The sequence below is a fragment of the Anomaloglossus baeobatrachus genome, chromosome 9 (assembly GCF_048569485.1).
Source record: "Anomaloglossus baeobatrachus isolate aAnoBae1 chromosome 9, aAnoBae1.hap1, whole genome shotgun sequence".
Classification (NCBI taxonomy): Eukaryota; Metazoa; Chordata; class Amphibia; order Anura; family Aromobatidae; genus Anomaloglossus; species Anomaloglossus baeobatrachus.
Window position 1 is genome coordinate 24,174,130 of NC_134361.1, and position 25,496 is coordinate 24,199,625.

The 25,496-nt window shown below is 47.3% G+C and overlaps 1 protein-coding gene across 1 annotated transcript in view; it reads right to left on the reverse strand.

Moving 5' to 3' along the window:
* The window catches only part of LOC142250952 (regulator of G-protein signaling 3-like), a 72,812-nt gene extending 47,884 nt beyond the window's left edge, over positions 1-24,928 (reverse strand). The window contains exons 1-2 of the mRNA XM_075323295.1: positions 24,754-24,928; positions 2,359-2,799 (exon numbers count right to left, since the gene is read on the reverse strand). Coding sequence (XP_075179410.1) covers positions 2,359-2,799 — 441 coding nt within the window. The 5' untranslated portion in view covers positions 24,754-24,928. The remainder of the gene's footprint in view (positions 1-2,358; positions 2,800-24,753) is intronic.
* Positions 24,929-25,496: the final 568 nt, after the last annotated feature.

Below are 25,496 nucleotides of genomic sequence, written 5' to 3' on the forward strand. Positions count from 1 at the left end.
CTAGAGGAACGCCCAGGCTCAAAGAAATGAAATACTATGCCTGCATGGATTGAAAGACGATCAGGGCAGTAGAATAATTTCTGAAGGCCCATGGCCTGTATTGTCCACTGGTCAGTTCACTCTTAATTGCTGCAAATAACACCTGATCCCATTTTTTTTGCCTCTACTATGGCATTCCTCCTTTTTTCATCTATTATTTTATGCTTTGCCCCAATATTTCTTCCTCCTTCTCTTACAAAACAATGTCAGGATTGTGGTTAAACCTGATCGTAGCCCTTCAGTCACCACACCCTGCCACCGTCCCAGCCCCGGGGAGTCTAAAAGGGCGCCGACGCTTTAAAGCATCTAATTTTTGTCTATTTCTACACTTTCTTTTTCCAAGTCCTTTAGGTATAACTAAACTGACTGGACCAGTTCTATCAGTTTCCAAAGAAAAGACCCCCCCCCTCCGGGGTCTCGTCGTTTGTCACAGTCAAGAGAGGATCATCTATCACACTTGACCCTTCTGGAAACAGAATCTGTGTTGTCCCAGTTGACCTTTGTTGGCCGGTAACGCTCCGTGATGGATGAGAAGACATATACAGTATATACCTTGTCTACACCGGTCACTGTACAAGTCTTAAAAGGGTTGCTCCATTAACAACATCATGAGGGCCTCAATTATCCCTTAGCAGTGAGCGTGTGCGACCAGTCACGGTCTGTCGGACTGGTGGTCGCACGTGCTCACTACTGTTCTTTTCAAAACAGTGGAATTTGGGCCTTCTCTGCGGATTGGCGGTGTTGGGGGTCCTACCGATCATATATTTATCAACTATCCTGTTAATTCAAGGCAACCATCCACATTACAGTAAAGTTAGCCAAACTTGCCGATTTTGGCATGACAGAAGTGTCTAAAGTTTAGAAGTTGGCCTCCTATTTTTCTATACAAAACATATCCTTACTCAGCCAAACAAGTCAACAACCATCTGATACATATGACTACCTAAAAGAGGTTAAATTGAGATATTTTGCATACAAAAATGGCCACTTCTATATCTGCCCAGTAGCCACGTCAAGGCATATCTCGTATACTGGGAACCTACTCTAACCTAACACCTCTATTTGGGTTAAAAACCTCCTGTGTATGGGCAAGTAGAGAATAAAATCACCTGTGGCTAATGGGGAGGGGTCCACAGTCAGAGGGCATGACGCCACAATCTAGACAAAAAATACCCCAAACAACTGACGGCACTCCCAACACGCAGTCTGAAGAGGTCCAAAACTGAAAAAGACATATAATAACAAAAAAAAGACAGTTGCACTCTGCTATGCAAAAGTATGCAAACCATGAATGCAAAAATATAGATATACATTACTGCTTGAGGAAATCTAGGAAAAATTGAGATATTTAGCATACAAAAATGGCCATTTTTACATCTGCCCAGTAGCCACGTCAAGGCAGCGGTCTTTTTTTCCTTTTTATATGTCATGTTCAGTTTTGCACCTGTTCAGACTGCGTGTTGAGAGTACCATCAGTTTGTCTTCCTTAAAAGGGGTTGTCCCAGATCATAGATTTATTGAATAGCTACAGGATATTCCAAAAATGTCTTACAGATGTGGGTTCTTCTGCTAATGCCACATGGTTACTCAGAACTGGTGCACATTACATCTCACACAGCCAACCAGAACCATAAAAGGTCCACAACTCCAACACTTTGGTGTCTGCAGATGATCATCACTATTTTGGCCCAGGCAGTGCTTAAAAGTGGACTTGTCACCTAGTCAGAAGTGGCCATTTTTCCCCCCCCCACCCTTTTTTTTTTTTTTTTACTGTTCTACTGAATTTCTTCTAAATCCACCATGATTCCAGGGATATGGCCCCTTTTACTTAGTGCTAATTTGTATGGTCTTTACAAAGGGGGGGTAGCTCATATGGTAATAATGCAAAGCAGTCCAAAGACACGCCCCTGAGGATCCTATAGGCCACACCCCTTAAATTTGCTAATATCTATCAAACTGTATGATGAATTCTTAAAAAAAGAAAAAGAAAAAAAAAAACCTGAATACCCAGTGGGATTAAAATGAGTAAAATCTGGCCACCTTTATAGGATCGAATATGGGTATATAATATACTCACCAATAAGTGGCACTAGAGGGACAGATTATCTTCTAGGGGGAATCTACTTTTTACCATGAGACACTGTTGAAGCTGAATCTCTACGAGGAACAGAACCTGTCTAGATAGGTGGAGGTAGGACCTCTTGATGCTTAGGCTGTGGTGATGGTAGATAAGTTCTTCTAGGCTTAGGAGAACATGCAACCTTTGGTACCATTTGCTAAAGCCATGGGGTAGAAGGTCGTCTCACCCTGTAATTTTACCTTAAAGGATCCCATAAAAAACGACAAGAGATTCTGTTTCGCAGCGTTGACTTTTGCAGCTCTCCTCTTCTTCCTTAGTGTCTTTGGCGATGGCAAGCTCCATCCACTGCTAGACTTCTCCTTCTCCGAAAGGCTCTCAGCCCTGCCACCAGAGTCCAAATGCGACTCACTCCGTGTCCTCCACATGGCTCCGGGGACCCCCAGAGTTCTGTGATCCACCCCTTCCTCTTCATCACTGTCACAAACTAAGTTGCCGGCGCTGAATGACCGTTCCACTCTCACTTCCGGGACGGGCAAGGATGGGGCATTTTGAGATGAAGGGTCAGGAACATTAGGAGGCGGTTGTCTTCTGATCGCTACACGCTTCCAGTGTTGAGGGTTATCGGGAGAGAGACAGGTGTCACTGCCAGACTTTCGTAGTGGGTTAAATACATTAAGCATCTGTGGGGAAATAAAAAAAATGGGTGTTAACATATTGGCTAATAATATATCACCCAATGAGAAGACCACACACAACCGGTAGAGGTTGCTTCACCCATCGATGGACTGTCGGAATGGAGAAACCTTCTTACGAAGGGGTGGTTTAGAATGTCTAATATAGTTGTATAGTCCCGAGACAAAGCTGAATTCTCGGCCATTTCTTAAAATTTCTCCATAGAACATGAACCAGTTTGGTCAATATTTTAGGAAAACACACCTTCTTTGACTTGGGGTAAGATTTCAACAAATTTTTAGACAAGCTTTCAACACTCGGGGAAAATATGGGCACTTTATCGCCTTTGGCTCTTGGGTTCGGAAGTGGAAATGCTGAAAATGACCAGCCCAGTTGCTAACGGGGCAACTTGTCCTACAAAAGGTCTACTTTTTGTAAGTTATCTCACCCCCCCTCCTACGCAAGTTGTCCATGCCATTCTTATTGGGTTATTTCAGCCATTGTTTTACTAGACTTTTTTTTGGGAGGGCGGGTGTTATTCCATCCGGTTAGTGACCAAAAAGATTTTAGGTCATCTGTTCCTACCCATGGGCTTTCCATGTAGCCTCAGTTTTTGGGTTCACTTATACATGAGTTGACTATTATCCCGCTTTTTTTTTTGGGGGGGGGGGGGGGGCACTCCCACCTATGGTCCTACTAGGCTGCTAAATAAATCATCTCAGTAGGTCCTACTATGCCCTATAAATCGTCTCAACCCATGGTTTATAGGGTTGATTTTTTTTTTTATGGGGGGTGGGGGGGTGTTAATCTAAGAAACTCAATAAAGGATGACCAAAAACAGCAGCCAACTTCATGAGAGCTCAAAAAAAAGGTGTGGTCGGCAGGGTAAGGCTGCTTTCACACATCTGGTTTTTGCTGTGCGGCACAAACCGGCTCTTTGCAGAAAAAAACGCAACAGTTTTTTTTGCCGCCGGTTGCGTTTTTTCCGCATAGACTTTCATTAGTGCCGTATTGTGCCACATGGTCTTGCGTTCGGTCCGGTTTTTGCTGGATGCGGCATATTTAGCCCATGCGGCGGCCGGATGGAACGTTGCCTGGCATGTTTTTTTGTCCGGCAAAAACCACATCGTGCCGCATCCGGCGCTTTTTCCAATGCATGCCTATGGACACCGGATGCGGTTTTTTGCACTGCGCATGCTCAGTAGCGTGCCGCAACCGGCAAAAAACAGACGGGCCGCATGTAAAAACTTATGCAAAGGATGCGTTTTTTTCGCCGCATCCGTTCCATAGGTTTTAGAGCCGGATTTATTAGCCGCACTGCTAAAACTGGATGTGTGAAAGCAGCCTTAAGCCCATCTCACCTAAAATAGCTGGTTGGGTCACTTTACCCGTGGGCTTACCCTGCGGATTTTGGATCATCCCTTCCTGAGGGTTTTTTTACGATTATCCTAACCATGGGTTGACTAAGCTTTTTGGGGGATTATCCTAACTATGAGTTACCCCATTTATTTTGTTTCCTTTTTTTGGGGGGGGGGGGGAGGGGAGTTATTGCACCTAGGGGGATGACTTAACGACACTTAAAGAATAAACGTCTTGACACAGTATGGAGTCCAAGATTTTCTCTGCACAACCCCTTGTCAATGAGCAGCTCCCGTGGTCATCGGCTGTCCGCAAGGGACTTTTGCCATTGGGTTTCATTGATAATTTGGCCCTTGTCTATTGCCGGCTGCATAATGTGTTAACTGAGAATCCATAAGTGAGTACATCCTGATAGAAGAGTTTATATAATGCTTATTTTCCTTCCTCGGAGCCGATTTATGGTCAGGTAAAAGTTCAGCTGAACTTTGTAATCATGAATTAGCTGGGAGGAGTTCAAAAGAGAAGAATTCTAAACTCTCCGGTCAGAAGGAGCTCACTGATGGATCCTCAGTTAACTCATTCTGCAGCCAGCAAGAGTCTAAGAAGCTATAGATGGCAAACGGTGCAAAATTATATGTACAAAAAAACTAAAATAAATAGAAATAATGGATTGAAAAAGACATTGGACACTTATGGTGAAAAAATGTCACCACTAGGGGGCGCTTGTATATAGGGATAGGCACAATATTAAAGGGAAGGTGTGACCGCTCATCTCTACGATTTGTCCTCTCACAAAAACATCAGTAGCAATCAATCACAGGGGGGCGCTCTCCAAAACGCACACCTTAAAAAACCTTATAAAAAGGGGCTGCTGATCAGTCACACCTCCGCCTCAAATGTAGGTGTTCGGTTGCGCCATTGAATACTCCTACAGGTCAGCTTGAAATGGCTGATAACAGGGACCAATAGCTTACAAAGCAAACACAAGCAGCAGGTTTAGCTACATTACTTCTGCTGTGGTTTTGGAAAAGAAAATAAAAAATGTACTTTATCTGTCAACTTGAAAGCTTAGAGGCGGCCATATTGCGGGAAACCACACGCATTTCATTACCGGTGACATCACCAGACTATGAGGAACCGTCGGCCGCTCGCTCTCCTACATGCGGCTTTGTGAACTCTGATGTTTGACTGCAGGGTCATAAAGCATTATCTATATATACATATATTTAGCTGGCGGCCGTGTCATCAGAGCGAAGCACAGAGGATTTCACCATGTTTCCGCTGATGTAGAGAGAACCTGAGAAATGAGAAGTTCTGCGGATTTATAATGCGCTCTCCAAGTGCTCGTCACATGAGGGAAACCATTCTGCGCTGAAAACCCAGGCCTGATACTTCTCACAGCTGAGGGTTTGTTACAGTGTATGGACTCCAGCGTGAGAGAAGCCATCATGTGGACCACCATCACCCTAATCTAGGGTGTAGTACCATAGAGGCCACCCATGCGACTCCCGTGAAGAATATAGAGCGTGTGGCCCGGCCATGGACGACTAATCAATCATCTTTGTTATTCGGTGTCAAGAACCATAAAAAGGATTTTTAGTGGTACAAAAATGGGATGGAATTAGGGAAAAGGGTCATAGAAAAGGTACGGAGGGTGAGAAACAAGGCCCATCAGTCCAGGGGGGGCAAAACCCTGCACCGTGACTGGAGGCCATGGTCTTCTAAATACACTATTGGCCTTAAAATTCATGTTGGTGCCACTGTTATAGAGTGGGAAGAGGATATGGTGCGAGCCACTGCGTCACAGTGGGAGGCGGCCATAGTGGATGCCACTGTGGCACAGTGAGGGGCATACTGCGGGCCCCACATTGGAAGGGTGATACGGCTGGCCCCACAGTGGCCCAGTGGGATACGGCGGGCCCCACGGCGGCACAGTGGGATACGGCGGGCCCCACGGCGGCACAGTGGGATACGGCGGGCCCCACGGCGGCACAGTGGGATACGGCGGGCCCAACGGCGGCACAGTGGGATACGGCGGGCCCAACGGCGGCACAGTGGGATACGGCGGGCCCAACGGCGGCACAGTGGGATACGGCGGGCCCAACGGCGGCACAGTGGGATACGGCGGGCCCAACGGCGACACAGTGGGATACGGCGGGCCCCACAGCGGCACAGTGGGATACCGCGGGCCCCACAGCGGCAAAGTGGGATACAGCGGGCCCCACAGCGGCACAGTGGGATACAGCGGGCCCCACAGCGGCACAGTGGGATACAGCGGGCCCCACAGCGGCACAGTGGGATACAGCGGGCCCCACAGCGGCACAGTGGGATACAGCGGGCCCCACAGCGGCACAGTGGGAGGGGGATACAGCGGGCCCCACAGCGGCACAGTGGGAGGGGGATACAGCGGGCCCCACAGCGGCACAGTGGGAGGGGGATACAGCGGGCCCCACAGCGGCACAGTGGGAGGGGGATACAGCGGGCCCCACAGCGGCACAGTGGGAGGGGGATACAGCGGGCCCCACAGCGGCACAGTGGGAGGGGGATTCAGCGGGCCCCACAGCGGCACAGTGGGAGGGGGATACAGCGGGCCCCACAGGAGCACAGTGTGAGGGGGAATATGGCAGGCCCCACCTCGGCATAGTGGGTGAGGGAATATGGTGGGCCCCACAGTGGGAGGGGGAATATGGCGGGCCCCACCGCGGCACAGTGGGAGGGGGACATGGTGAGCGCCACAGCAGGAGGGGGACATGGTGGGCACCACCACTGCAGAATGGGGGGTGGGGAGATGTGATTAGTGTCATGTGCTTTTGTGACGCCCTGGGCAAGCCAGGGGTCACAGGTCATAACACCACCACACCCTACACCCCAGATAGGTACACCAAAGCTACACAAAAATCCTTGTTGCCTTCCTCCAGGAGCTGATGTCCAGACCAGGGGGTGGGCCAGGCGGTTGGCTCCGCCCACCGAGGAGTTCACAGCCCTGGAGGCGGGAAAACCAGGCAGATCAGTTTAGGGAGAGTGAGAGTTAAGCTAGGGAAGTGAAGGAGTGAGGAGAACAGTTAGTGAAGTGAAGTGGTAAAGGAGCAAGAGAGAGGAGTAAAGTGGAAGAGAAAAGTGACAGTTGAGAAAGCCTGAAGTTGGTCCGGGTGTGTGCCCCGGACTGAGAACAGCAAGGTTAGCAGACGGCGGTGACCGGCTGCAGGAGAGGCTGCTTGGAGGTTGCCGAAAGGACCGTGGACGGGTGGTGGCCCGGCGGTACCGGAGCGGTATACGAAGAGAAGCCAGCACCATTGGCAGGGGCCTTTAGGATCCCGGCAAGGCTAGGAGTCGCCGTGAATTTGCTAAATCCGTCAGTGAAGGGGACGTCTGTCTCCCAACAACCAAGTCCAGATTGAAGGCAACAGTCCAACCGTTAGAGAGAGACACCGCCACCGCCAAGGCACCAGTTTCTCATGGCCAGCGCCTGCGGGCAAAGAGGGGCTCCTCCGGCCCATATCCAAGCCGGGGAGCGGGTTACCGGTGGGAACCCATCGCTACCAACATTTCATTAGGTGCAGGGACAGAGACAGTCACTGTCACCTACTGGGGAAAAGCAACAGCAGCCGTCCGTGGGAACCGTCTTTCCAGCCGTGTGTTTTACCGAGAACTGTGTCATCGTCTCAGGCTGAGTGAGTACCACAGTGCCGCAAGGTACAGCGCTGCCCCCGCGTCCCTGCACCCCACCAAGCCCTGCACCGGCCCTGTCATCCCTCATCCTCCAACTCATCACTGGGCCCTGGGACAACCACCCCCTACCCACGGAGGGGAGAACTAACAACTTTGCTGCTCCCTGTCACCGCTCCCGGGATTCCCATACAGAGCAGCGGTGATGTCCCTACAATCACCACATCCGTGGGTGGTGTCACGGACAATAAACTATCCCAAAAACCAAACCCCTTTCACTCACGGGCGAGGAGCGCCGCTCGAGTCCCCGGGATCCGGCCCATCGCTCGAGCCACCGAGCAGCAGCAGGCCGCAGCAGCGGTAGCCGGACCCGAGCAGTGGGAGAGCGTGGCGTCCCCTCCTCCGCCCGTGACACTTTTCTGGAGCCTCAACACCCAGTTTGTTCATTCCCATGCCCCCCATACAAAGGAAATACACACTTTACTGACTCTTTGGAGGAGTCTAATAAATGGGGGCACTTTATCTCCTATCATTGAGCATACATACATACGGGTTCTGCGCCAAATATAAGTTGGCAACTATAGTGTAAACACGACTGAGCCAATTGGTCACACTTACAACACCTTTTTGCTGGCTGAAAGCCATAGCCATGCACTGACCTCAGGCCCTGCTGGGAACAATGGCGCAGAGGTAAATATTACAAAGATTTTCTCCATTGTTTCCATTCTCTATGTAGAGTCTGTGACGAGTGAAAGTTACAATGCAGGCGACAAACCGAATAAAAACAAAAGCAAAACGTGTGCTCACCTGCAGGCATAGAGGGAAGGTGCGGGCACATGCCGCAGTGTAAGGCTACAGTCACACGGGGCTTTTTTGCAGCTTTTTTTCTTTTTTTTCTACAGGCGAATCCTGCTCTCATGGTAGTAAAGAAGCCGCTTACATAAAGTAGATTTTGGTGCATTTTTTGCTGCGGACAGTGTGTGTTGCCCAGAAAAGCAATAAAAAAAATAAAAAACAAAAAACACATTTTTTTTTTAAACACTCCCTACATTGCTTTCTAATGGGTGAAAAAAACATTGCAAAAATGTGAAAAAAAATTGACAAGATGCAGAAAAAAAAAAAAAAAAAAAATTCTGCAAGTCAGGATAAAAAAAAAGAATAAAAAAAAAAAAAAAAGTCATGTGCAAAAGATTTTTGAAATCTCATAGGTTTTGATGGGACTGTAAAAATCAGTTGTTAATTTAGAGCGTGCGGAGGAGGACATCAGGCCTAGTACAGGGGGAGTGAACAGCTCAATGTGCAGCGAGCGCTGACTGTTCACTGCCCCGCCCAGATCACTGGAAGCAGGAGACACCAGGGAGAACATCAGCTTATTTCCTCCCTGCAGCCGCCCCCCATTTTACTATCTATGGGGGGTCCCACGATTTGAACTGCTACTAGCCAGGTTTTTTTTTTTAGAAATCTCTGTTTAATCTTTAAAACACAAATCCTCTTTTTTAGTTCACATGAAACCGAAACTCACTGAGGTTCCATAGTCGGCAATTCGCTGAGATTACAGCTCTGCAGCTTTGTTAAAGGAATAGTTGTCCTAAACTTAAAGGGGAACTCCATTCACGAGGAATCTTGACACCAGAGATAATTTTCTGGCTACTCCGGGGTTAGCGGCTCCTCCAACCTAAAATTCTTGACACTTCTTCAAAAGTTTCTTTTCACAATTCACAAAATCCTCCCGACATTCCCCCCGGTTTACCCTACAAGTAACCGTAGAGAGGACTCATTGTGGACTGGGCTCCCGCTAATTACAGGCTAATATGGCCAGGAATCAGGTATGCATCACGGGGCTGCCATGCAAAAAAACACTATAAAAATGTGACCAGGCCTGAAAAGAAGGATCACATTCACTGGTCCCTGGAAGGAATTCGACAGACCTCAAACAACCTTTACTTTCCATCTCAGGCAGCAAAGATGTTCGTCAGGAGGGTTGGAGGCATGGGCGGGGGCGACCAACGTTCCTGCATATATAGGTTACATGGTGGTACCTAGTGAGCTAAGGTCAATACATATTCCAGAAAATATCATCTATTTAGAAGCCAATCTAAATAAGCAGAACTGCAGTAAAAAGTATGGTGGATGGAAAGCATAAGGCTGGGTATTGGTCCACGCTCATATATTATGGGTAGGGAAATAAACACTCATATACAGACAGTGGGGGATAAGTATTTCATACGTTGTTGATTTTGCAAGTTTTCCCAAAGAATGGAGAGGTCTAATTTTTATCATAGGTACACTTCAAATCCCATTGTATGATTTTTAAGTAATTTGCATTTTATTGCACGAAATAAGTATTTTATCACCAAGAATTCTGCTCTCAAAGACCTGTATTAATTGCACCTCTTTGAACGCGTTACCTGTATACAAAAAGACACCTGTCTACACAATCAATCACACTCCAACCTCTCCACCATGGCCAAATCCAAAGAGCTGTCTAGGGACACCAGGGACAAAATTGTAGACCTGCAGAATGCTGGGATGGGCTACGGGACAATAGGCAAGCAGCTTGGTGAGAAGGCAACAACTGTTGGCACAATTATTAGAAAATGGAAGAAACACAAGAGGACTGTCAATCTTACTCAGTCTGGGGCTCCATGCAAGATCTCGTCTTGAGAGTTAGGGGTACTTTGCACGCTGCGACATCGCTAGCCAATGCTTGCGATGCCGAGCGCGATAGTACCCGCCCCCGTCGCACATACGATATCTTGTGATAGCTGCCGTAGCGAACATTATCGATACGGCAGCTTCACACGCACTTACCTGCCCTGCGACGTCGCTCTGGCCGGCGACCCGCCTCCTTCCTAAGGGGCGGGTCGTGCGGCGTCACATGGCAGGCAGCCAATAGAAGCGGAGGGGCGGAGATGAGCGGGACGTAAACATCCCGCCCACCTCCTTCCTTCCGCATTGCCGGTGGAGGCAGGTGAGGAGATGTTCCTCGCTCCTGCGGCTTCCCACACAGTGATGTGCGCTGCCGCAGGAACGAGGAACAACATCGTATCTCCTATTGGTGCGATATTATGAAAATGACCGACGCTAAACAGATCACCGATTTACGACACTTTTGCGATCGTTTATAGGCGCATCTAGGCTTTACACGTTGCGACATAGTTACCGGCGCCGGATGTGCGCCACTTTCGATTTGACCCCGACGAGATCGCAGTAGCGATGTCGCAGCGTGCAAAGTACCCCTTAAGGATGATTCAGATAAAGGTCAGGAATCAGCCCAGAACTACACGATAGGACCTTGTCAATTACCTGAAGAGAGCTGGGACCACAGTCTCAAAGATTACCGTTAGTCACACTTCACAGTCACGGATTAAAATCCAGCAGGGCACGAAATGTTCCCCTGCTCACTCCAGGCCTGTGTGAAGTTCACCAATGACCATCTGTATGATCTAGAGAAGGTCATATGGTCAGATGAGACCAAAAGTAGAACTTTTTAGTATCAACTCCCCTTGCCATGTTGGGAGGAAGAAAAAAGGATGAGTACAACCTCAAGAACACCGTCCCAACCATGACGCATGGGGATGGAAACATCATACTTTGGGGGTGTTTTTCTGCAAAGGGGACAAGATAACTGCACCGTATTGACGGGAGGATGTATTGGGTCATGTATGGTGAGATTGTGGCCAACAACCTCCTTCCCTCAGTAAAATCATTGAATATGAGTCGTGGTTGGGTCTTCCAGAGTGACAGTGACCTGAAACACACAGCTAGGGCAACTAAAGAGTGGCTCCATAAAAAGCATTTCAAGGTCCTGGAGTGGTCTAGCCGGTCTCCAGACCTGAACCCAGTAGAAAAAAAAACAAACAAAAAACCTTTGGACGTGGCGGAAACTAGGTTGCCCAGTGACAGCCTGAAATCTGAAAGATCTGGAGAAGAAGATCTGTACGGAGGAGCGACCTGAAAGATCTGGAGAAGAAGATCTGTACGGAGGAGCGACCTGAAAGATCTGGAGAAGAAGATCTGTACGGAGGAGCGACCTGAAAGATCTGAAGAAGATCTGTATGGAGGAGCGACCTGAAAGATCTGAAGAAGAAGAAGATCTGTACAGAGGAGCGACCTGAGAGATCAGGAGAAGAAGATCTGTAGAGAGGAGCGACCTGAGAGATCTGCAGAAGATCTGTACGGAGGAGCGACCTGAAAGATCTGAAGAAGAAGAAGAAGAAGAAGATCTGTACAGAGGAGCGACCTGAAAGATCTGAAGAAGAAGAAGAAGAAGAAGATCTGTACAGAGGAGCAACCTGAAAGATCTGGAGAAGAAGATCTGTACAGAGGAGCGACCTGAAAGATCTGAAGAAGAAGATCTGTACGGAGGAGCGACCTGAAAGATCTGAAGAAGAAGATCTGTACGGAGGAGCGACCTGAAAGATCTGAAGAAGATCTGTATGGAGGAGCAACCTGAAAGATCTGGAGAAGATCTGTACAGAGGAGCGACCTGAAAGATCTGAAGATCTGTACAGAGGAGCGACCTGAAAGATCTGAAGAAGAAGATCTGTACGGAGGAGCGACCTGAAAGATCTGAAGAAGAAGATCTGTACGGAGGAGCAACCTGAAAGATCTAGAGAAGAAGATCTGTACGGAGGAGCGACCTGAAAGATCTGAAGAAGATCTGTACGGAGGAGCGACCTGAAAGATCTGAAGAAGATCTGTACAGAGGAGCGACCTGAAAGATCTGAAGAAGAAGATCTGTACGGAGGAGCGACCTGAGAAATCTGGAGAAGATCTGTATGGAAGAGCGACCTGAGAAGATCTGTACGGAAGAGCGACCTGAAAGATCTGGAGAAGAAGATCTGTACGGAGGAGCAACCTGAAAGATCTAGAGAAGAAGATCTGTACAGAGGAGCGACCTGAAAGATCTGGAGAAGATCTGTACGGAGGAGCGACCTGAAAGATCTGAAGAAGATCTGTACGGAGGAGCGACCTGAAAGATCTGAAGAAGATCTGTACGGAGGAGCGACCTGAAAGATCTGAAGAAGATCTGTACAGAGGAGCGACCTGAAAGATCTGAAGAAGAAGATCTGTACAGAGGAGCGACCTGAGAAATCTGGAGAAGATCTATATGGAGGAGTCGCTGCCAAAAGCCCTGCTGCAGTGTGTGCAAACCTGGTCAAGATCTACCGGAAACATCCGACCTCTGTAACCGCAAACAAAAGATTTCTGCCAAATATTAAGTTCTGTTTTTCTATTGTACCAAATAATTATTTCATGTAATAAAATGCAAATTAATTATTTAAAATTTATACGCTTTTCAGAGTGAAGGCAATAATGTGTTATGTACATTTCAGACCAGGTAATCACAGAGAAAATGAGAAATTAACATGATTTTGCAATATTTGGATGAGAGAATAAATGTTAAGGAAATTGTTTCCCGCCGCCCCGAGATGCGACCGCGGGTCATAAAGTCTGTTACCGTTGTTATGTAATTTGCGCATTTGCTCAGCGGAGGTAGAACATTGAGATCTGCTCAAGTTACAACAACTCCGTCTTCTCAATGAGTAAAATGTCATGAATCACGAAATCTGACTAATATTCCTCCCGGACATGGAAGCAGAGCGAGGCATATTTTTTGTGGACTTCCCTTCAGGAAGCACGGTTTGGCATGGCCGCCCGTGTCCGGCGGTGCGGTACGGCCTGTTATTATATAATTACATCCTTGTTTGTGTGCGCATAATTTTAATGGTCTTAATTCTGCATCGGGACAACACAACTGCTCCACCGGGGACATTACCTACGCCCAACCTGTGTCCTAGATATATAGGTGGGTACATGTTATGTAGCAAGGTTTGATGCCCAAACAAATGGCAACAGAAGGAGAAGTTCCTCCAGCCATGAGGACGGCCAAGAATAGCGTTGGGACCTTCTTCCCCAAAATGGTGAGAACTGAGTGGCACGCAACGATACGGTTGCCTTCAAAATGAGGGGCTACATCATAGACCGTCACCCTGAGGCATCTTGGAACAGATTTCTAGGATTGGAAGATGTGAGGCTTGAGGCTTCATCATGAATTTGTGGCCTGGTCCTGAGCAGTATGTCCCCCCCCATGCGGATGTATCCATCATACACCGTGTGCAGAATTATTAGGCAAGTTGTATTTTAGAGGTTTTTTTTATTATTGATCAACAACTATGTTCTCAATCAACCCAAAAGACTCCTAAATATCAAAGCTTAATATTTTTGGCAGTTGGAGTGGGGTTTTTTTTAGATTTGGCTATCTTAGGAGGATTTCTGTTTGTGCAGGTAACTATTACTGTGCAGAATTATTAGGCAACTTAATAAAAACCAAATATATTCCCATCTCACTTGTATATTTTCACCAGGTAAACCAATATAACTGCACAAAATGTAGAAATAAACATTTCTGACATGCAAAAACAAAACCCAAAATAATGTGTGACCAATATAGCCCCCTTTCTTTCTGATGACACTCAGCAGCCGACCATCCATAGATTCTGTCATTGCTTGATCTGTTTACGATCCACATTGCGTGCAGCAGCCACCACAGCCTCCAGACACTGCTCCCAGAGGTGGACTGTTTTCTCTCTCTGTAGATCTCACAGTTTATGAGGGACCACAGGTTCTCTATGGGGTTCAGATCAGGTGAACAAAGGGGCCATGTCATTATTTTTCATCTTTTAGACCTTTACTGGCCAGCCACGCTGTGGAGTAGTTGGATGCATGTGATGGAGCATTGTACTGCATGAAAATCATGTTTTTCGTGAACGATACCAACTTCTTCCTGTACCACTGCTTGAAGAAGTTGTCTTCCAGAAACTGGCAGTAGGTCTGGAAGTTGAGCTTCACTCCATCCTCAACCCGAAAAGGTCCCACAAGTTGATCTTTGACGTTACCAGCCCATACCAGTACCCCACCTCCACCTTGCTGGCGTCTGAGTCGGAGTGGAGCTCTCTGCCCTTTACTGATCCAGCCTCTGGCCCATCCATCTGCCCATCAAGAGTCACTCTCATTTCATCAGTCCATAAAACCTTTGAAAAATCAGTCTTCAGATATTTCTTGGCCCAGTCTTGAGGTTTTATCTTATGTTTCTTGTTCAGAGGTGGTGGTTTTTCAGCCTTCCTTATATTGGCCATGTTCCTGAGTATGGCGCACCTTGTGCTTTTTGATACTCCAGTAACGTTGCAGCTCTGAAATATGGCCAAACTGGTGGCAAATGGCATCTTGGCAGCTTCACGCTTGATTTTCCTCAATTCATGGGCAGTTATTTTGCGCCTTTTTTGCCCAACACGCTTCTTGCGACCCTGTTGGCTATTTGCCATGAAACGCTTGATTGTTCGGTGATCACGCTTCAAACGTTTGGCAATTTCAAGACTGCTGCATCCCTCTGCAAGACATCTCACAATTTTGGACTTTTCAGAGCCCGTCAAATCTCTCTTCTGACCCATTTTGCCAAATGAAAGGAAGTTGCCTAATAATGAAGCCCCCCTTATATAGGGTGTTGATGTCATTACACCGCACCCCTCCTCATTACAGAAATGCACATCACCGGATTTACTTCATTGGTACTTGGCTCTCAGCCTATACAGCTTGGATTAGGACGACATGTATAAAAATATCATGTGATCAGAATACTCATTTGCCTAATAATTCTGCACACAGTGTATACATAACTGCAGGGCCGACCCCAGGCTTATCTGGGGCTCTTCATTATTCTTCCCAACCTTCCAAGAGCCATAACTTTATTTTTCCATCAACAGTCTTCTATTTGTTTTAAAGTTTTCTTTTCTGTAATATTATATACATAACATAGCACAACAATATACACAAGATAGCATAAAAGTGAGTACACCCCTCACATTTTTATAAATATTTTATTATATCTTTTCCTGGGACAACACTGAAGATATGACCCTGTGATGCAATGTACAGTGTCCGTGTGCAGCTTGTATACAATGTACAGTGTCAGTGCGCAGCTTGTAGAACAGGGTAAATTTGGTGGCATCTAAATAACTCAACACAGCCATTAATGTTTCAACAAAAGGGAGTGCACCCCTAAGTGAAAATGATGAAATTGTGCCCAAAGTGTGAATATTTTGTGTGGTCACCATTATTTTCCAGCATTGCCTTAACTCTCTTGGGCATGGAGATCACTAGAGCTTCATAGGAGCCACTGGATCATCTTCCATCCTCTATGACAACATCCCGGAGATCGTGGATGTTACAGACCTTGCGCTCCTCCACCTTCTGTTTGAGGAGGCCCACAGATGCTTCGTACGCTTTACGTCTGGAGATGCTTGATGGTTCAGCACCTTTACCCTCAGTTTCTGTATCGAGGCAGTGGTCATCTTGGAGGTGTTTGGGGTCATTATGTTGGAATATGAAGAGAGGGGATCATGCTCTACTTCAGTATGTTACAGTACATGTTGGCATTCATGGTTCCTTCAATGATCTGTAGCCCCCACAGCCAACAGCACTCATGCAGCCCCAAACCCAAGACCCTCCCACCACCATGACTGACTGTAGGCAGGACACACTTGTTTTTGACCTCCTCATCTGGTTGCCTCCACCTACGCTTTAAACCATCTGAACCAAATCCGTTCATTGCATCAGAACGCAGGACCTGGTTCCAGTAATCCATGGCCTTAGTCTGCTTGTCTTCAACAAACTGTATGCGGCTTTCCTGTGAATCACCTTTAGAAGAGGCTTCCTTCTGGGACAACAGCCATGCAGACCAATTTGATGCAGTGTATGGTATGAGCACTGACAGGAAAACCACTCATCCCTGTTACCTCTGCAGTGTGTGGTGTATGGTCTGAGCACTGACAGGCAGACCCCCAAACCTATAACCTCTGCAGCAATGCTGGCAGCACTCCTACGTGTATTCTGGATATGATGCTCAGCACGTGCACTCAGCTTCTGTGTTCGGCCATGGTAAGCAGATCCTGTCTTGTTATACCGCTGTATGGTCTTGGCCACCGTGCTGCATCTCAGTATCAGGGTGGTGACCATCTTCTTATAGCCCCAGCCATCTTTATGTAGAGCAACAATTTTTTTTTTTTTCTTCAGATCCTCAGATTTCTTTGCCATGAGGAACCATGTTAAAACTTCCAGTGACCAGTATGAGAGAGTGTGTGAGAGAGAACACCAAATGTAACACCCCTGAGACCTTGTAACATTAATGAGTCACATGATACCAGGGAGGGAAAATGGTTAATTGGGCACAATTTTGCCCCATTTCACTTAGGGGTATATTCACTTTTGTTGCCAGCTGTTTAGACATTAATGCCTGTGTGTTGAGCTACACCAAATTTACACTGTTATACAAGCTGCGCACTGACACTGTACATTGTATCACAGGGTCAGATCTGCAGTGCTGTCCCAGGAAAAGATATTGTAAAATATTTACAAAAATGTAAGGGGTGTACTCACTTTCATGATATCTTGTATATGAGCCTGGGAGAAACTCTTGTTTAGTGCAGGAATGTTGCTCAGATTTGGGTAAGTAAAGAAGCCTTCATTTTTTTTTTCATATTGGTGCACTGCTTATTTAATTTTTACTATGAAGCCGGAACCCACCCTGACCTCAGGGCTTCTTGTCTCTGTATATTCTGTCTTGGTCCCCTAGGGGACGTGACCCCGTGACAGCTTGCACAATGCACTTCAATACTGTAATATGAAGTATATTGTGAAATTACCTGTCTGCTATGAAGCCCGGCCATGCACACCACCTCGCAGGACTTCAGAGGGTGTACAAACATGGCGAACAAGAAGACTTTCAGTAGCCACCATGACATTGCTATCAGTACCCTATTTTCAACTTTTTAAATGCAGCTATCACAACTGGCAGCGGCATTTAAGGGATTTACACTGCTGTGATTAGAGAAGCAATTTAGCTCAGGTGCTAGCTGTATCACACAGCCAGCAGCCGCGCTGTATCACACAGCCAGCAGCCGCGCTGTATCACACAGCCGGCAGCCGCGCTGTATCACACAGCCAGCAGCCGCGCTGTATCACACAGCCAGCAGCCGCGCTGTATCACACAGCCAGCAGCCGCGCTGTATCACACAGCCAGCAGCCGCGCTGTATCGGGCAGTCTTAGGCTATGTGCGCACGTTGCGTACTTCACTGCAGAAATTTCTGCAGCGATCTGAAGAGCACATGTGCTCTTTAAATCGCTGCAGAAATGTCCGTAGTGAAAAAAAAAAAAAAGCCGATTCCATGCGCTCTGCCTGCAGCTCCTGCCATAGACAGAGCAGGAGCTGCCGGCAAAGCGCAGGAAAGAAGTGACATGTCACTTCTTTTTGCGCAGCGCTTCGGCAGTAGCCGAAGCGCTGCGCTCTTAAACGCCACGTGCGCACGGCCCCTGCACAATCTCTATAGACTGTGCAGGGGACGCAGGACGTATGCAGTTACGCTGCGCTACAAAGCGCAGCGTAACTGCATGAATTTACGCAACGTGCGCACATAGCCTTAGTTTCTTAGGCCGATCAACTAATGCAGTGCCCATGCGGGCAAGTGAACCTCCCCGATACAACAATATTAGCAAATACCTCCAATTAGAAATGTAGTATAGTTCTCCTGATATAGCCATGTCTTTTACCTCATGTGCAGGGCATTGCAGCTTAGGTATCCATGGTTACGTTCACTCATATAGTGACAGTTGCTTATAGTGGTAACCATAGATACCCAAGATACTGTAATGCCCTGCACATGAGGTAAGAGACATGGCTATATAAGGAGAACTATACTACATTCTAACTAATCTAATTCTAATTGGAGGGATTTGCTAATTTTATTACACCTACTGCATATTGGTATGGGATCTTGGAGATGGGAATACCCCTTTAAGCCCCCTTAGCAACCAATCAGATCAGCTTAAAATTCCTAAACTGCTTTGGTAAAAATGAAAGCTGTGCAGTGATTGGTTGCTAATAGCAACGGTTAAGTTTTTCTGAAAGTTTTAATCAACGGGGCCCTTGAGGTAACTGTAAAGTAGATGGATAAGTCTGACTAATGGAACACAACCATCAGGAAAGTGGATGCTCATTTTAGGTTCACGAGTCCACAAATTGCATGTATTACTGGAACGTTTGCCAGTAACCAATATGGCCACCACCACAGGTCAAGATTAGTGAGAAAATTATATAAGTATTGCCTAGGCACACTAATAACTATATATTTCCATCACAGCATGCGTTGTCTGTGGCGACCAATCACAACTCAGCTTTCATTTCAACAGAGCAGTTTGAGAAATAAAAGCCCATCTCTGATTGGTTGCTATGGGTAACTAAGGCTTGATAAGCGAGGCCTATATAGAATAAATGGGAGGAATAAAAAGACAAGGATTTCTAATAAAATAATAATACACAAGGCCATTTATCCCGACATCACGTGACAAGGCCATCGCCCCTGACGTTCGGCCGCAGCAGATTTATGGCTGTTTACAGCGTTGTCATAATCCGCTATTTCAGCCAGTCTTGTTGTGATTACCGACATGGCAGAAACACGCATCCAAGGCCGATGTGTCCATGCACGCCTGCGAAGTCTGCACGCCGCGCTCCCACATTCGCTGCCATTACCATTGTTTACATGGATATACAGATGTTCCTCGCCAAGTGATAATTAGATAGCGCACAATAAACACTGCGCAGGAATAGCAGAGATGGCTGCGGGGCAGGAAGCGCAGGGATAATGGGGGAGAGCTGGAGAGAGACGCGGACACGACATGGGGGGAGCATGGCGATGGCGGACGGCTTGTGCCCACTTGAAGTGATGGATAAGCTCTTGGAGGGTCCTCCAGAGAGATTGCGTCCGCTAAGAGTACTGAAGACTGGATATTACAGAGCGCCATTGTCAGGGCCTGGTTACCAAACATGAACGCAGGGGGCCCCAGGTGAACCGACATGGGGCTCCCCATTTGTATAGGTGCCATTAATAGGAAAAAAGACCCCAAAACCCACCACAAAAAAATAAGTCTAAACATGTATGTTCATGGTATGGAACCATTATGTATGCACTATATGGCACTACTACATGGGCACTATGGTGATTCAATTTGGAGAACTGCATGACATTATACCGCATTGCTATTAAGTGATCACTGGCGATAGTATTCAGAGATCTGTATATTTTAGCACAACATAGCAATGCTATTACATTAATGTGTTCTCTGTATGGCACTTTTATACATGCACTATATGGTAGCATTACAGTCACTCTATGGTGATGCTATTTAGGAATTGTATAGCAATATTTTTTTAAAGGCACTGTATTGATGTTTAATTATGGCACTGTTTTCTATGTACTATATGACAGTATTATACAAGTGCCGCATGGTGATACTATTTTGGGATCTGTATAAGATTAATATTTAAGCACCATTATATACGGTAGTATTATGGAGCACTATATAGCGATCATATTTACGAAACAGTACATGTAGGAAGTATATAGCATTACAATTATAGCTCTGACACAGGGTATCGCTCTTTTATAATTGTAGTATATGACAGCATTAAATGAGTACTATATGGTGATACTATTTTGGGATCCATGTAACGTTATTATTTGAGAACTATGCAGCAATGGTATTATGGCACTTCTGTTATGTTTACTCTATTGTATTATTATGCACTCTATGGCAGTACTATATGAGTACTATATAACAATGGCATGTTTACTCTATTGTATAATTATGCACGCTATGGCAGTATTATATAGCAATGGTATTAGGTTTACTCTTATTATTATTATTATGTACTCTACCAGTATTATATGAGTACTATCTAGCAATGGTATATTTACTGTATTATGCACTCTATGGCAGTATTATATAATGGTATGTTTACTCTATTGTATTATTATGTACTCTATGGCAGTATTATGAGTACTATATAGCAATTGTATTATTATGCGCTCTATGGCATTATTATATGAGTACTACCGTATATAGTTTAGGATCTATTTAGCCTTATTTGAGCACCATATAGCAATATTATGTGCTCAGTTTATGGCATTAAGATGTCTGCACTATATATCAGTATTATAGGCTCTGTATGTTGATACTATATAGGCACTGTATAGCATTACTGCTTGAGCACTATAAAGTAATGTTATTGCACAATTATGTGATTACTATATGGCGTGTTTATGCATGCGCTATGCCTGTATGGCGGTAATATTTACTGCTTATAAAAAAAACAAAAAAACAAAACCCAAACGCATTTACCCTGCAGCATCCACAGAACCTTACTTATACTGGACTTGAAAGGTCATACGTGTGACGGGGTGGTCTCGATCGATGATGGTTATAACACAACCGGAGGGCTGGAGTATAAGGGGCTTGCGCAGGAAAAGCATTGGTGACAGGGTACCAGACATCACGAAGCGCAGCGAACCCGGGATCAGCGGAGTGTGAAGATTTTATGGACATATTAATGATAGCTATAGGCTGCACATAACGACGGCGCAGAAACAGCAGACACATCACAATTAATAACATGGCGGGGGTGCGAGAGGTTAATGCCGGCTGGTGCGACAATGTTGTACGCTTATTCGTGCGCGCCGCAGAATAGCAGCGTTATCCTCTGACATTGAGATGTGTGTGGAGGTTACTGAGAAATATACGGGGGATATTAAAGGCTCTACGCGTTACGATGATGAGAGGAAATATGGAGGGTGACGACAAGTCTGACACGCAGTATGACGCCGTCATGTAATGATCTGTGTGCTAGGATGTAGCAGAGGCGAGCTCGTCATTCGCTACGGCACGGTGTGACAATATCCGCGGTTTTCCATTGAACGCCAGCCAAGGATACTATATTTTCATATGAAGAACAGAACAAACTGGTTTAGCTCTGCTACATCTGCATATAAACATAGCAGATACCCATAGCAAGCAAAAAATGGTCAGGAGTCTATTGTAACCTTACCTGAGAAGACTACATGGACATTATAGAGCAGTATTACTACGAGGGTGTAGTGCGGTATGAAATAGCAGAGCAAACACTAAATAGTGCTGGCAGGACAAGGTCGCCAGGATCCTAAATAGCAGAGATGAGTATGTGCGGAGTTAAATTAAAAAGGTGGAGTAGGATGTAGTGATATCCAGGTGGGGTCTACAAGTGACTTGTAGTGCAGCAATGACAGCTAATGATATCCCATAATGATAGGGGTGGACAGGATGTAGGGACACCACGGAATAGCAGAGCGCAGATACAGCTGAGTTGAGAGGACAGGTGGAGAAGGATGTAGTGATTTATTATGCGACTGTGCCGGAATGTCAAACTGGATTTAGTAACTAGTATCAGGGTGTAGTGTCACCACGGAACAGCAGTGCCAGGGTGTAGGGTCACCACGGAACAGCGCCAGGGTGTAGGGTCACCACGGAACAGCGCCAGGGTGTAGGGTCACCACGGAACAGCAGAGCAGCGCCAGGGTGTGGGGTCACCACGGAACAGCAGAGCAGCGCCAGGGTGTGGGGTCACCACGGAACAGCAGAGCGGCGCCAGGGTGTGGGGTCACCACGGAACAGCAGAGCAGCGCCAGGGTGTGGGGTCACCACGGAACAGCAGAGCAGCGCCAGGGTGTGGGGTCACCACGGAACAGCAGAGCAGCGCCAGGGTGTGGGGTCACCACGGAACAGCAGAGCAGCGCCAGGGTGTGGGGTCACCACGGAACAGCAGAGCGGCGCCAGGGTGTGGGGTCACCACGGAACAGCAGAGCAGCGCCAGGGTGTGGGGTCACCACGGAACAGCAGAGCAGCGCCAGGGTGTGGGGTCACCACGGAACAGCAGAGCGGCGCCAGGGTGTGGGGTCACCACGGAACAGCAGAGCGGCGCCAGGGTGTGGGGTCACCACGGAACAGCAGAGCGGCGCCAGGGTGTGGGGTCACCACGGAACAGCAGAGCGGCGCCAGGGTGTGGGGTCACCACGGAACAGCAGAGCGGCGCCAGGGTGTGGGGTCACCACGGAACAGCAGAGCGGCGCCAGGGTGTGGGGTCACCACGGAACAGCAGAGCGGCGCCAGGGTGTAGGGTCACCATGGAACAGCAGAGCAGCGCCAGGGTGTAGGGTCACCACGGAACAGCAGAGCAGCGCCAGGGTGAAGGGTCACCACGGAACAGCAGAGCAGAGCCAGGGTGTAGGGTCACCACGGAATAGCAGAGCAGCGCCAGGGTGTAGAGTCATCACGGAACAGCAGAGCAGCGCCAGGGTGTAGGGTCATCACGGAATAGCAGAGCAGAGCCAGGGTGTAGGGTCACCACGGAATAGCAGAGCAGCGCCAGGGTGTAGGGTCACCACGGAATAGCAGAGTGAGAAGACGATTCATAACAGAAGTGGCAATCTTGAGGTACAGCAAGACAGATGTAGCAGAGTGGATCACTAGAGAGCTGCAGGGTGAGGGTGTAGTGTCACCAATTAATAAAGTGAGAGGACAAGAGAAGATTGGGATGTACCGGTAAGGATGAATTAGGATATAGTGTATGGAGGGATAGGGAGATCATAGAACAGCAAATTCTAGTTATAGCTGAGCTGGATGAGCGCACTACAAGAACATTGTGATGTTGTGTTGATGAACTGCAGGAATGTATAGGATACTGGGTCTAGTAAAAGCCGGAGATAAAGATGTAGTGTGAGGTAGAGGGGCATAAATGCAGGAAGGGAGCTGTGATATAGGTCCTTGTAGTGCTGCAGGGACTGGTGGAATAGCAGAGCTGGATAAAGATGTAGTGGGGTAATGCAGGGTGGTATATTTTACATCATGCAATCAGTCCTTGAGCTGCAGGGACTGGTGGAATAGCAGAGCACAGACATAGCAGAGCTGGGTAAAGATGTAGTGGAGTTAGGTGAGGGGTGGTATATTTTACATCATGCAATCAGTCCTTGAGCTGCAGGGACTGTTGGAATAGCAGAGCACAGACATAGAGCTGGATAAAGATGTAGTGGGGTTAGGTGAGGGGTGGTATATTTTACATCATGCAATCAGTCCTTGAGCTGCAGGGACTGGTGGAATAGCAGAGCACAGACATAGCAGAGCTGGGTAAAGATATAATGGGGCAAGTACAGGGGTGGAATATTATACATCATACAATCAGTCCTTGCAAGGACTGGTGGAATAGCAGAGCTGGATAAAGATGTAGTGGGTTACGAGAAGGATGGTATATTATGCAATCAGTCCTTGCAGGGACTGATGGAATAGCAGAGCGCAGACACAGCAGAGCTGAATAATGATGTAGTGGGGTTAGGTGCAGGGGTGGTGTCATATTATGCAATCAGTCCTTGCAAGGGACTGGTGGAATAGCAGAGCTGGATAAAGATAGTGGGGTTAGGTGCAGGGGTGGTATATTATATATTATGCAATAAGTCCTTGCAGGGACTAGTAGAATAGCAGAGCGCAGACACAGCAGAGCTGAATAATGATGTAGTGGGGTTAGGCACAAAGGTGGTGTATTATATATTATGCAATCAGTCCTTGCAGGGACTAGTAGAATAGCAGAGCTGAGTAATGATGTAGTGGGGTTAGGTGCAGGGGTGGTGTATTATATATTATGCAATCAGTCCTTGCAGGGACTGGTGGAATAGCAGAGCGCAGACACAGCAGAGCTGAATAATGATGTAGTGGGGTTAGGTGCAGGGGTGGTGTATTATATATTATGCAATCAGTCCTTGCAGGGACTGGTGGAATAGCAGAGCAGCCAGAGTTGAAGGCTGTAGTGCTTGGTAATGGTGCCAGTGCAGGGACCTAGCCTGGGTCATCACACTGGCACCAGCAGATCCCAGTGCATTAGTCCCTGTGTGGTGAAGGTCAGTGCTGTCTCCTCGGGAGCAGATTGACCAGGACTAGGACTGAACCCCCAGGACTGTCAGCCTGAGCCCCACAGCCGGCACTGTCCCTCCACGGCCGGCCCTGCCCCCTGAGCACTCACCTTGCAGAGTAGAGTGTCAGCTCCTGTGGTTCCCCTGCAGTGTCTGGGAGTCTCCCTCTGCTCTGTCACTGCAGTGTCTCTGTGTATGTGTGTGTGTGTCTAGCCTGTCTCTCCACCCTCCTCCATGACGTTCTTCCATCTCTCCACCCTCTGCTCCTCTTCCCTCCTCTCTGCTGCCCATGGTGCCCCCTGGCTGATGCCCTGTGCTGTGCCCTGCTGCCCACCTCCCCCAGGTGCAGGGGATTGCTCCCTCCTCTTCCTCATCCCCTCCTCTTCCTCATTCCCCTCATGTTTACCTCTCTCCTCTCCTCCTCCTTTTTCTTATCTGCTCCTTGCCCTTTTCTCCTCCAGCTGATTCCTATCTCCTGCACTGCAGCAGTAATGCTGGGAGTTGTAGTGCAGAAGTATGACTCCAGTCATTGTGCCATTCTCCTCTGTCAAGTTCTTACTTTTGGGAAAAGTCGAGTATGGGTTAATGAGAACCACGGCTGCACTGACAGCGAATATCCGCACCCCCTCCCCCCCCCAAAAAAAACCCCCGAAAAAACGTAAAAAAGACAAATGAATTTGGCGCGGAAATAAAAATGTCTCAAATCCAAACTATAAAAAAATGCAAAAAGAATGGGATCGTTAATCGTTATGGGGCGATCGGAGGGGGCTCAGCGATCACACCCCAAAAAACTAGTAATCCCTAAACCTATAGTGCTGGTAGAACTGGAACACCCCTTTAAGAATATATGCCG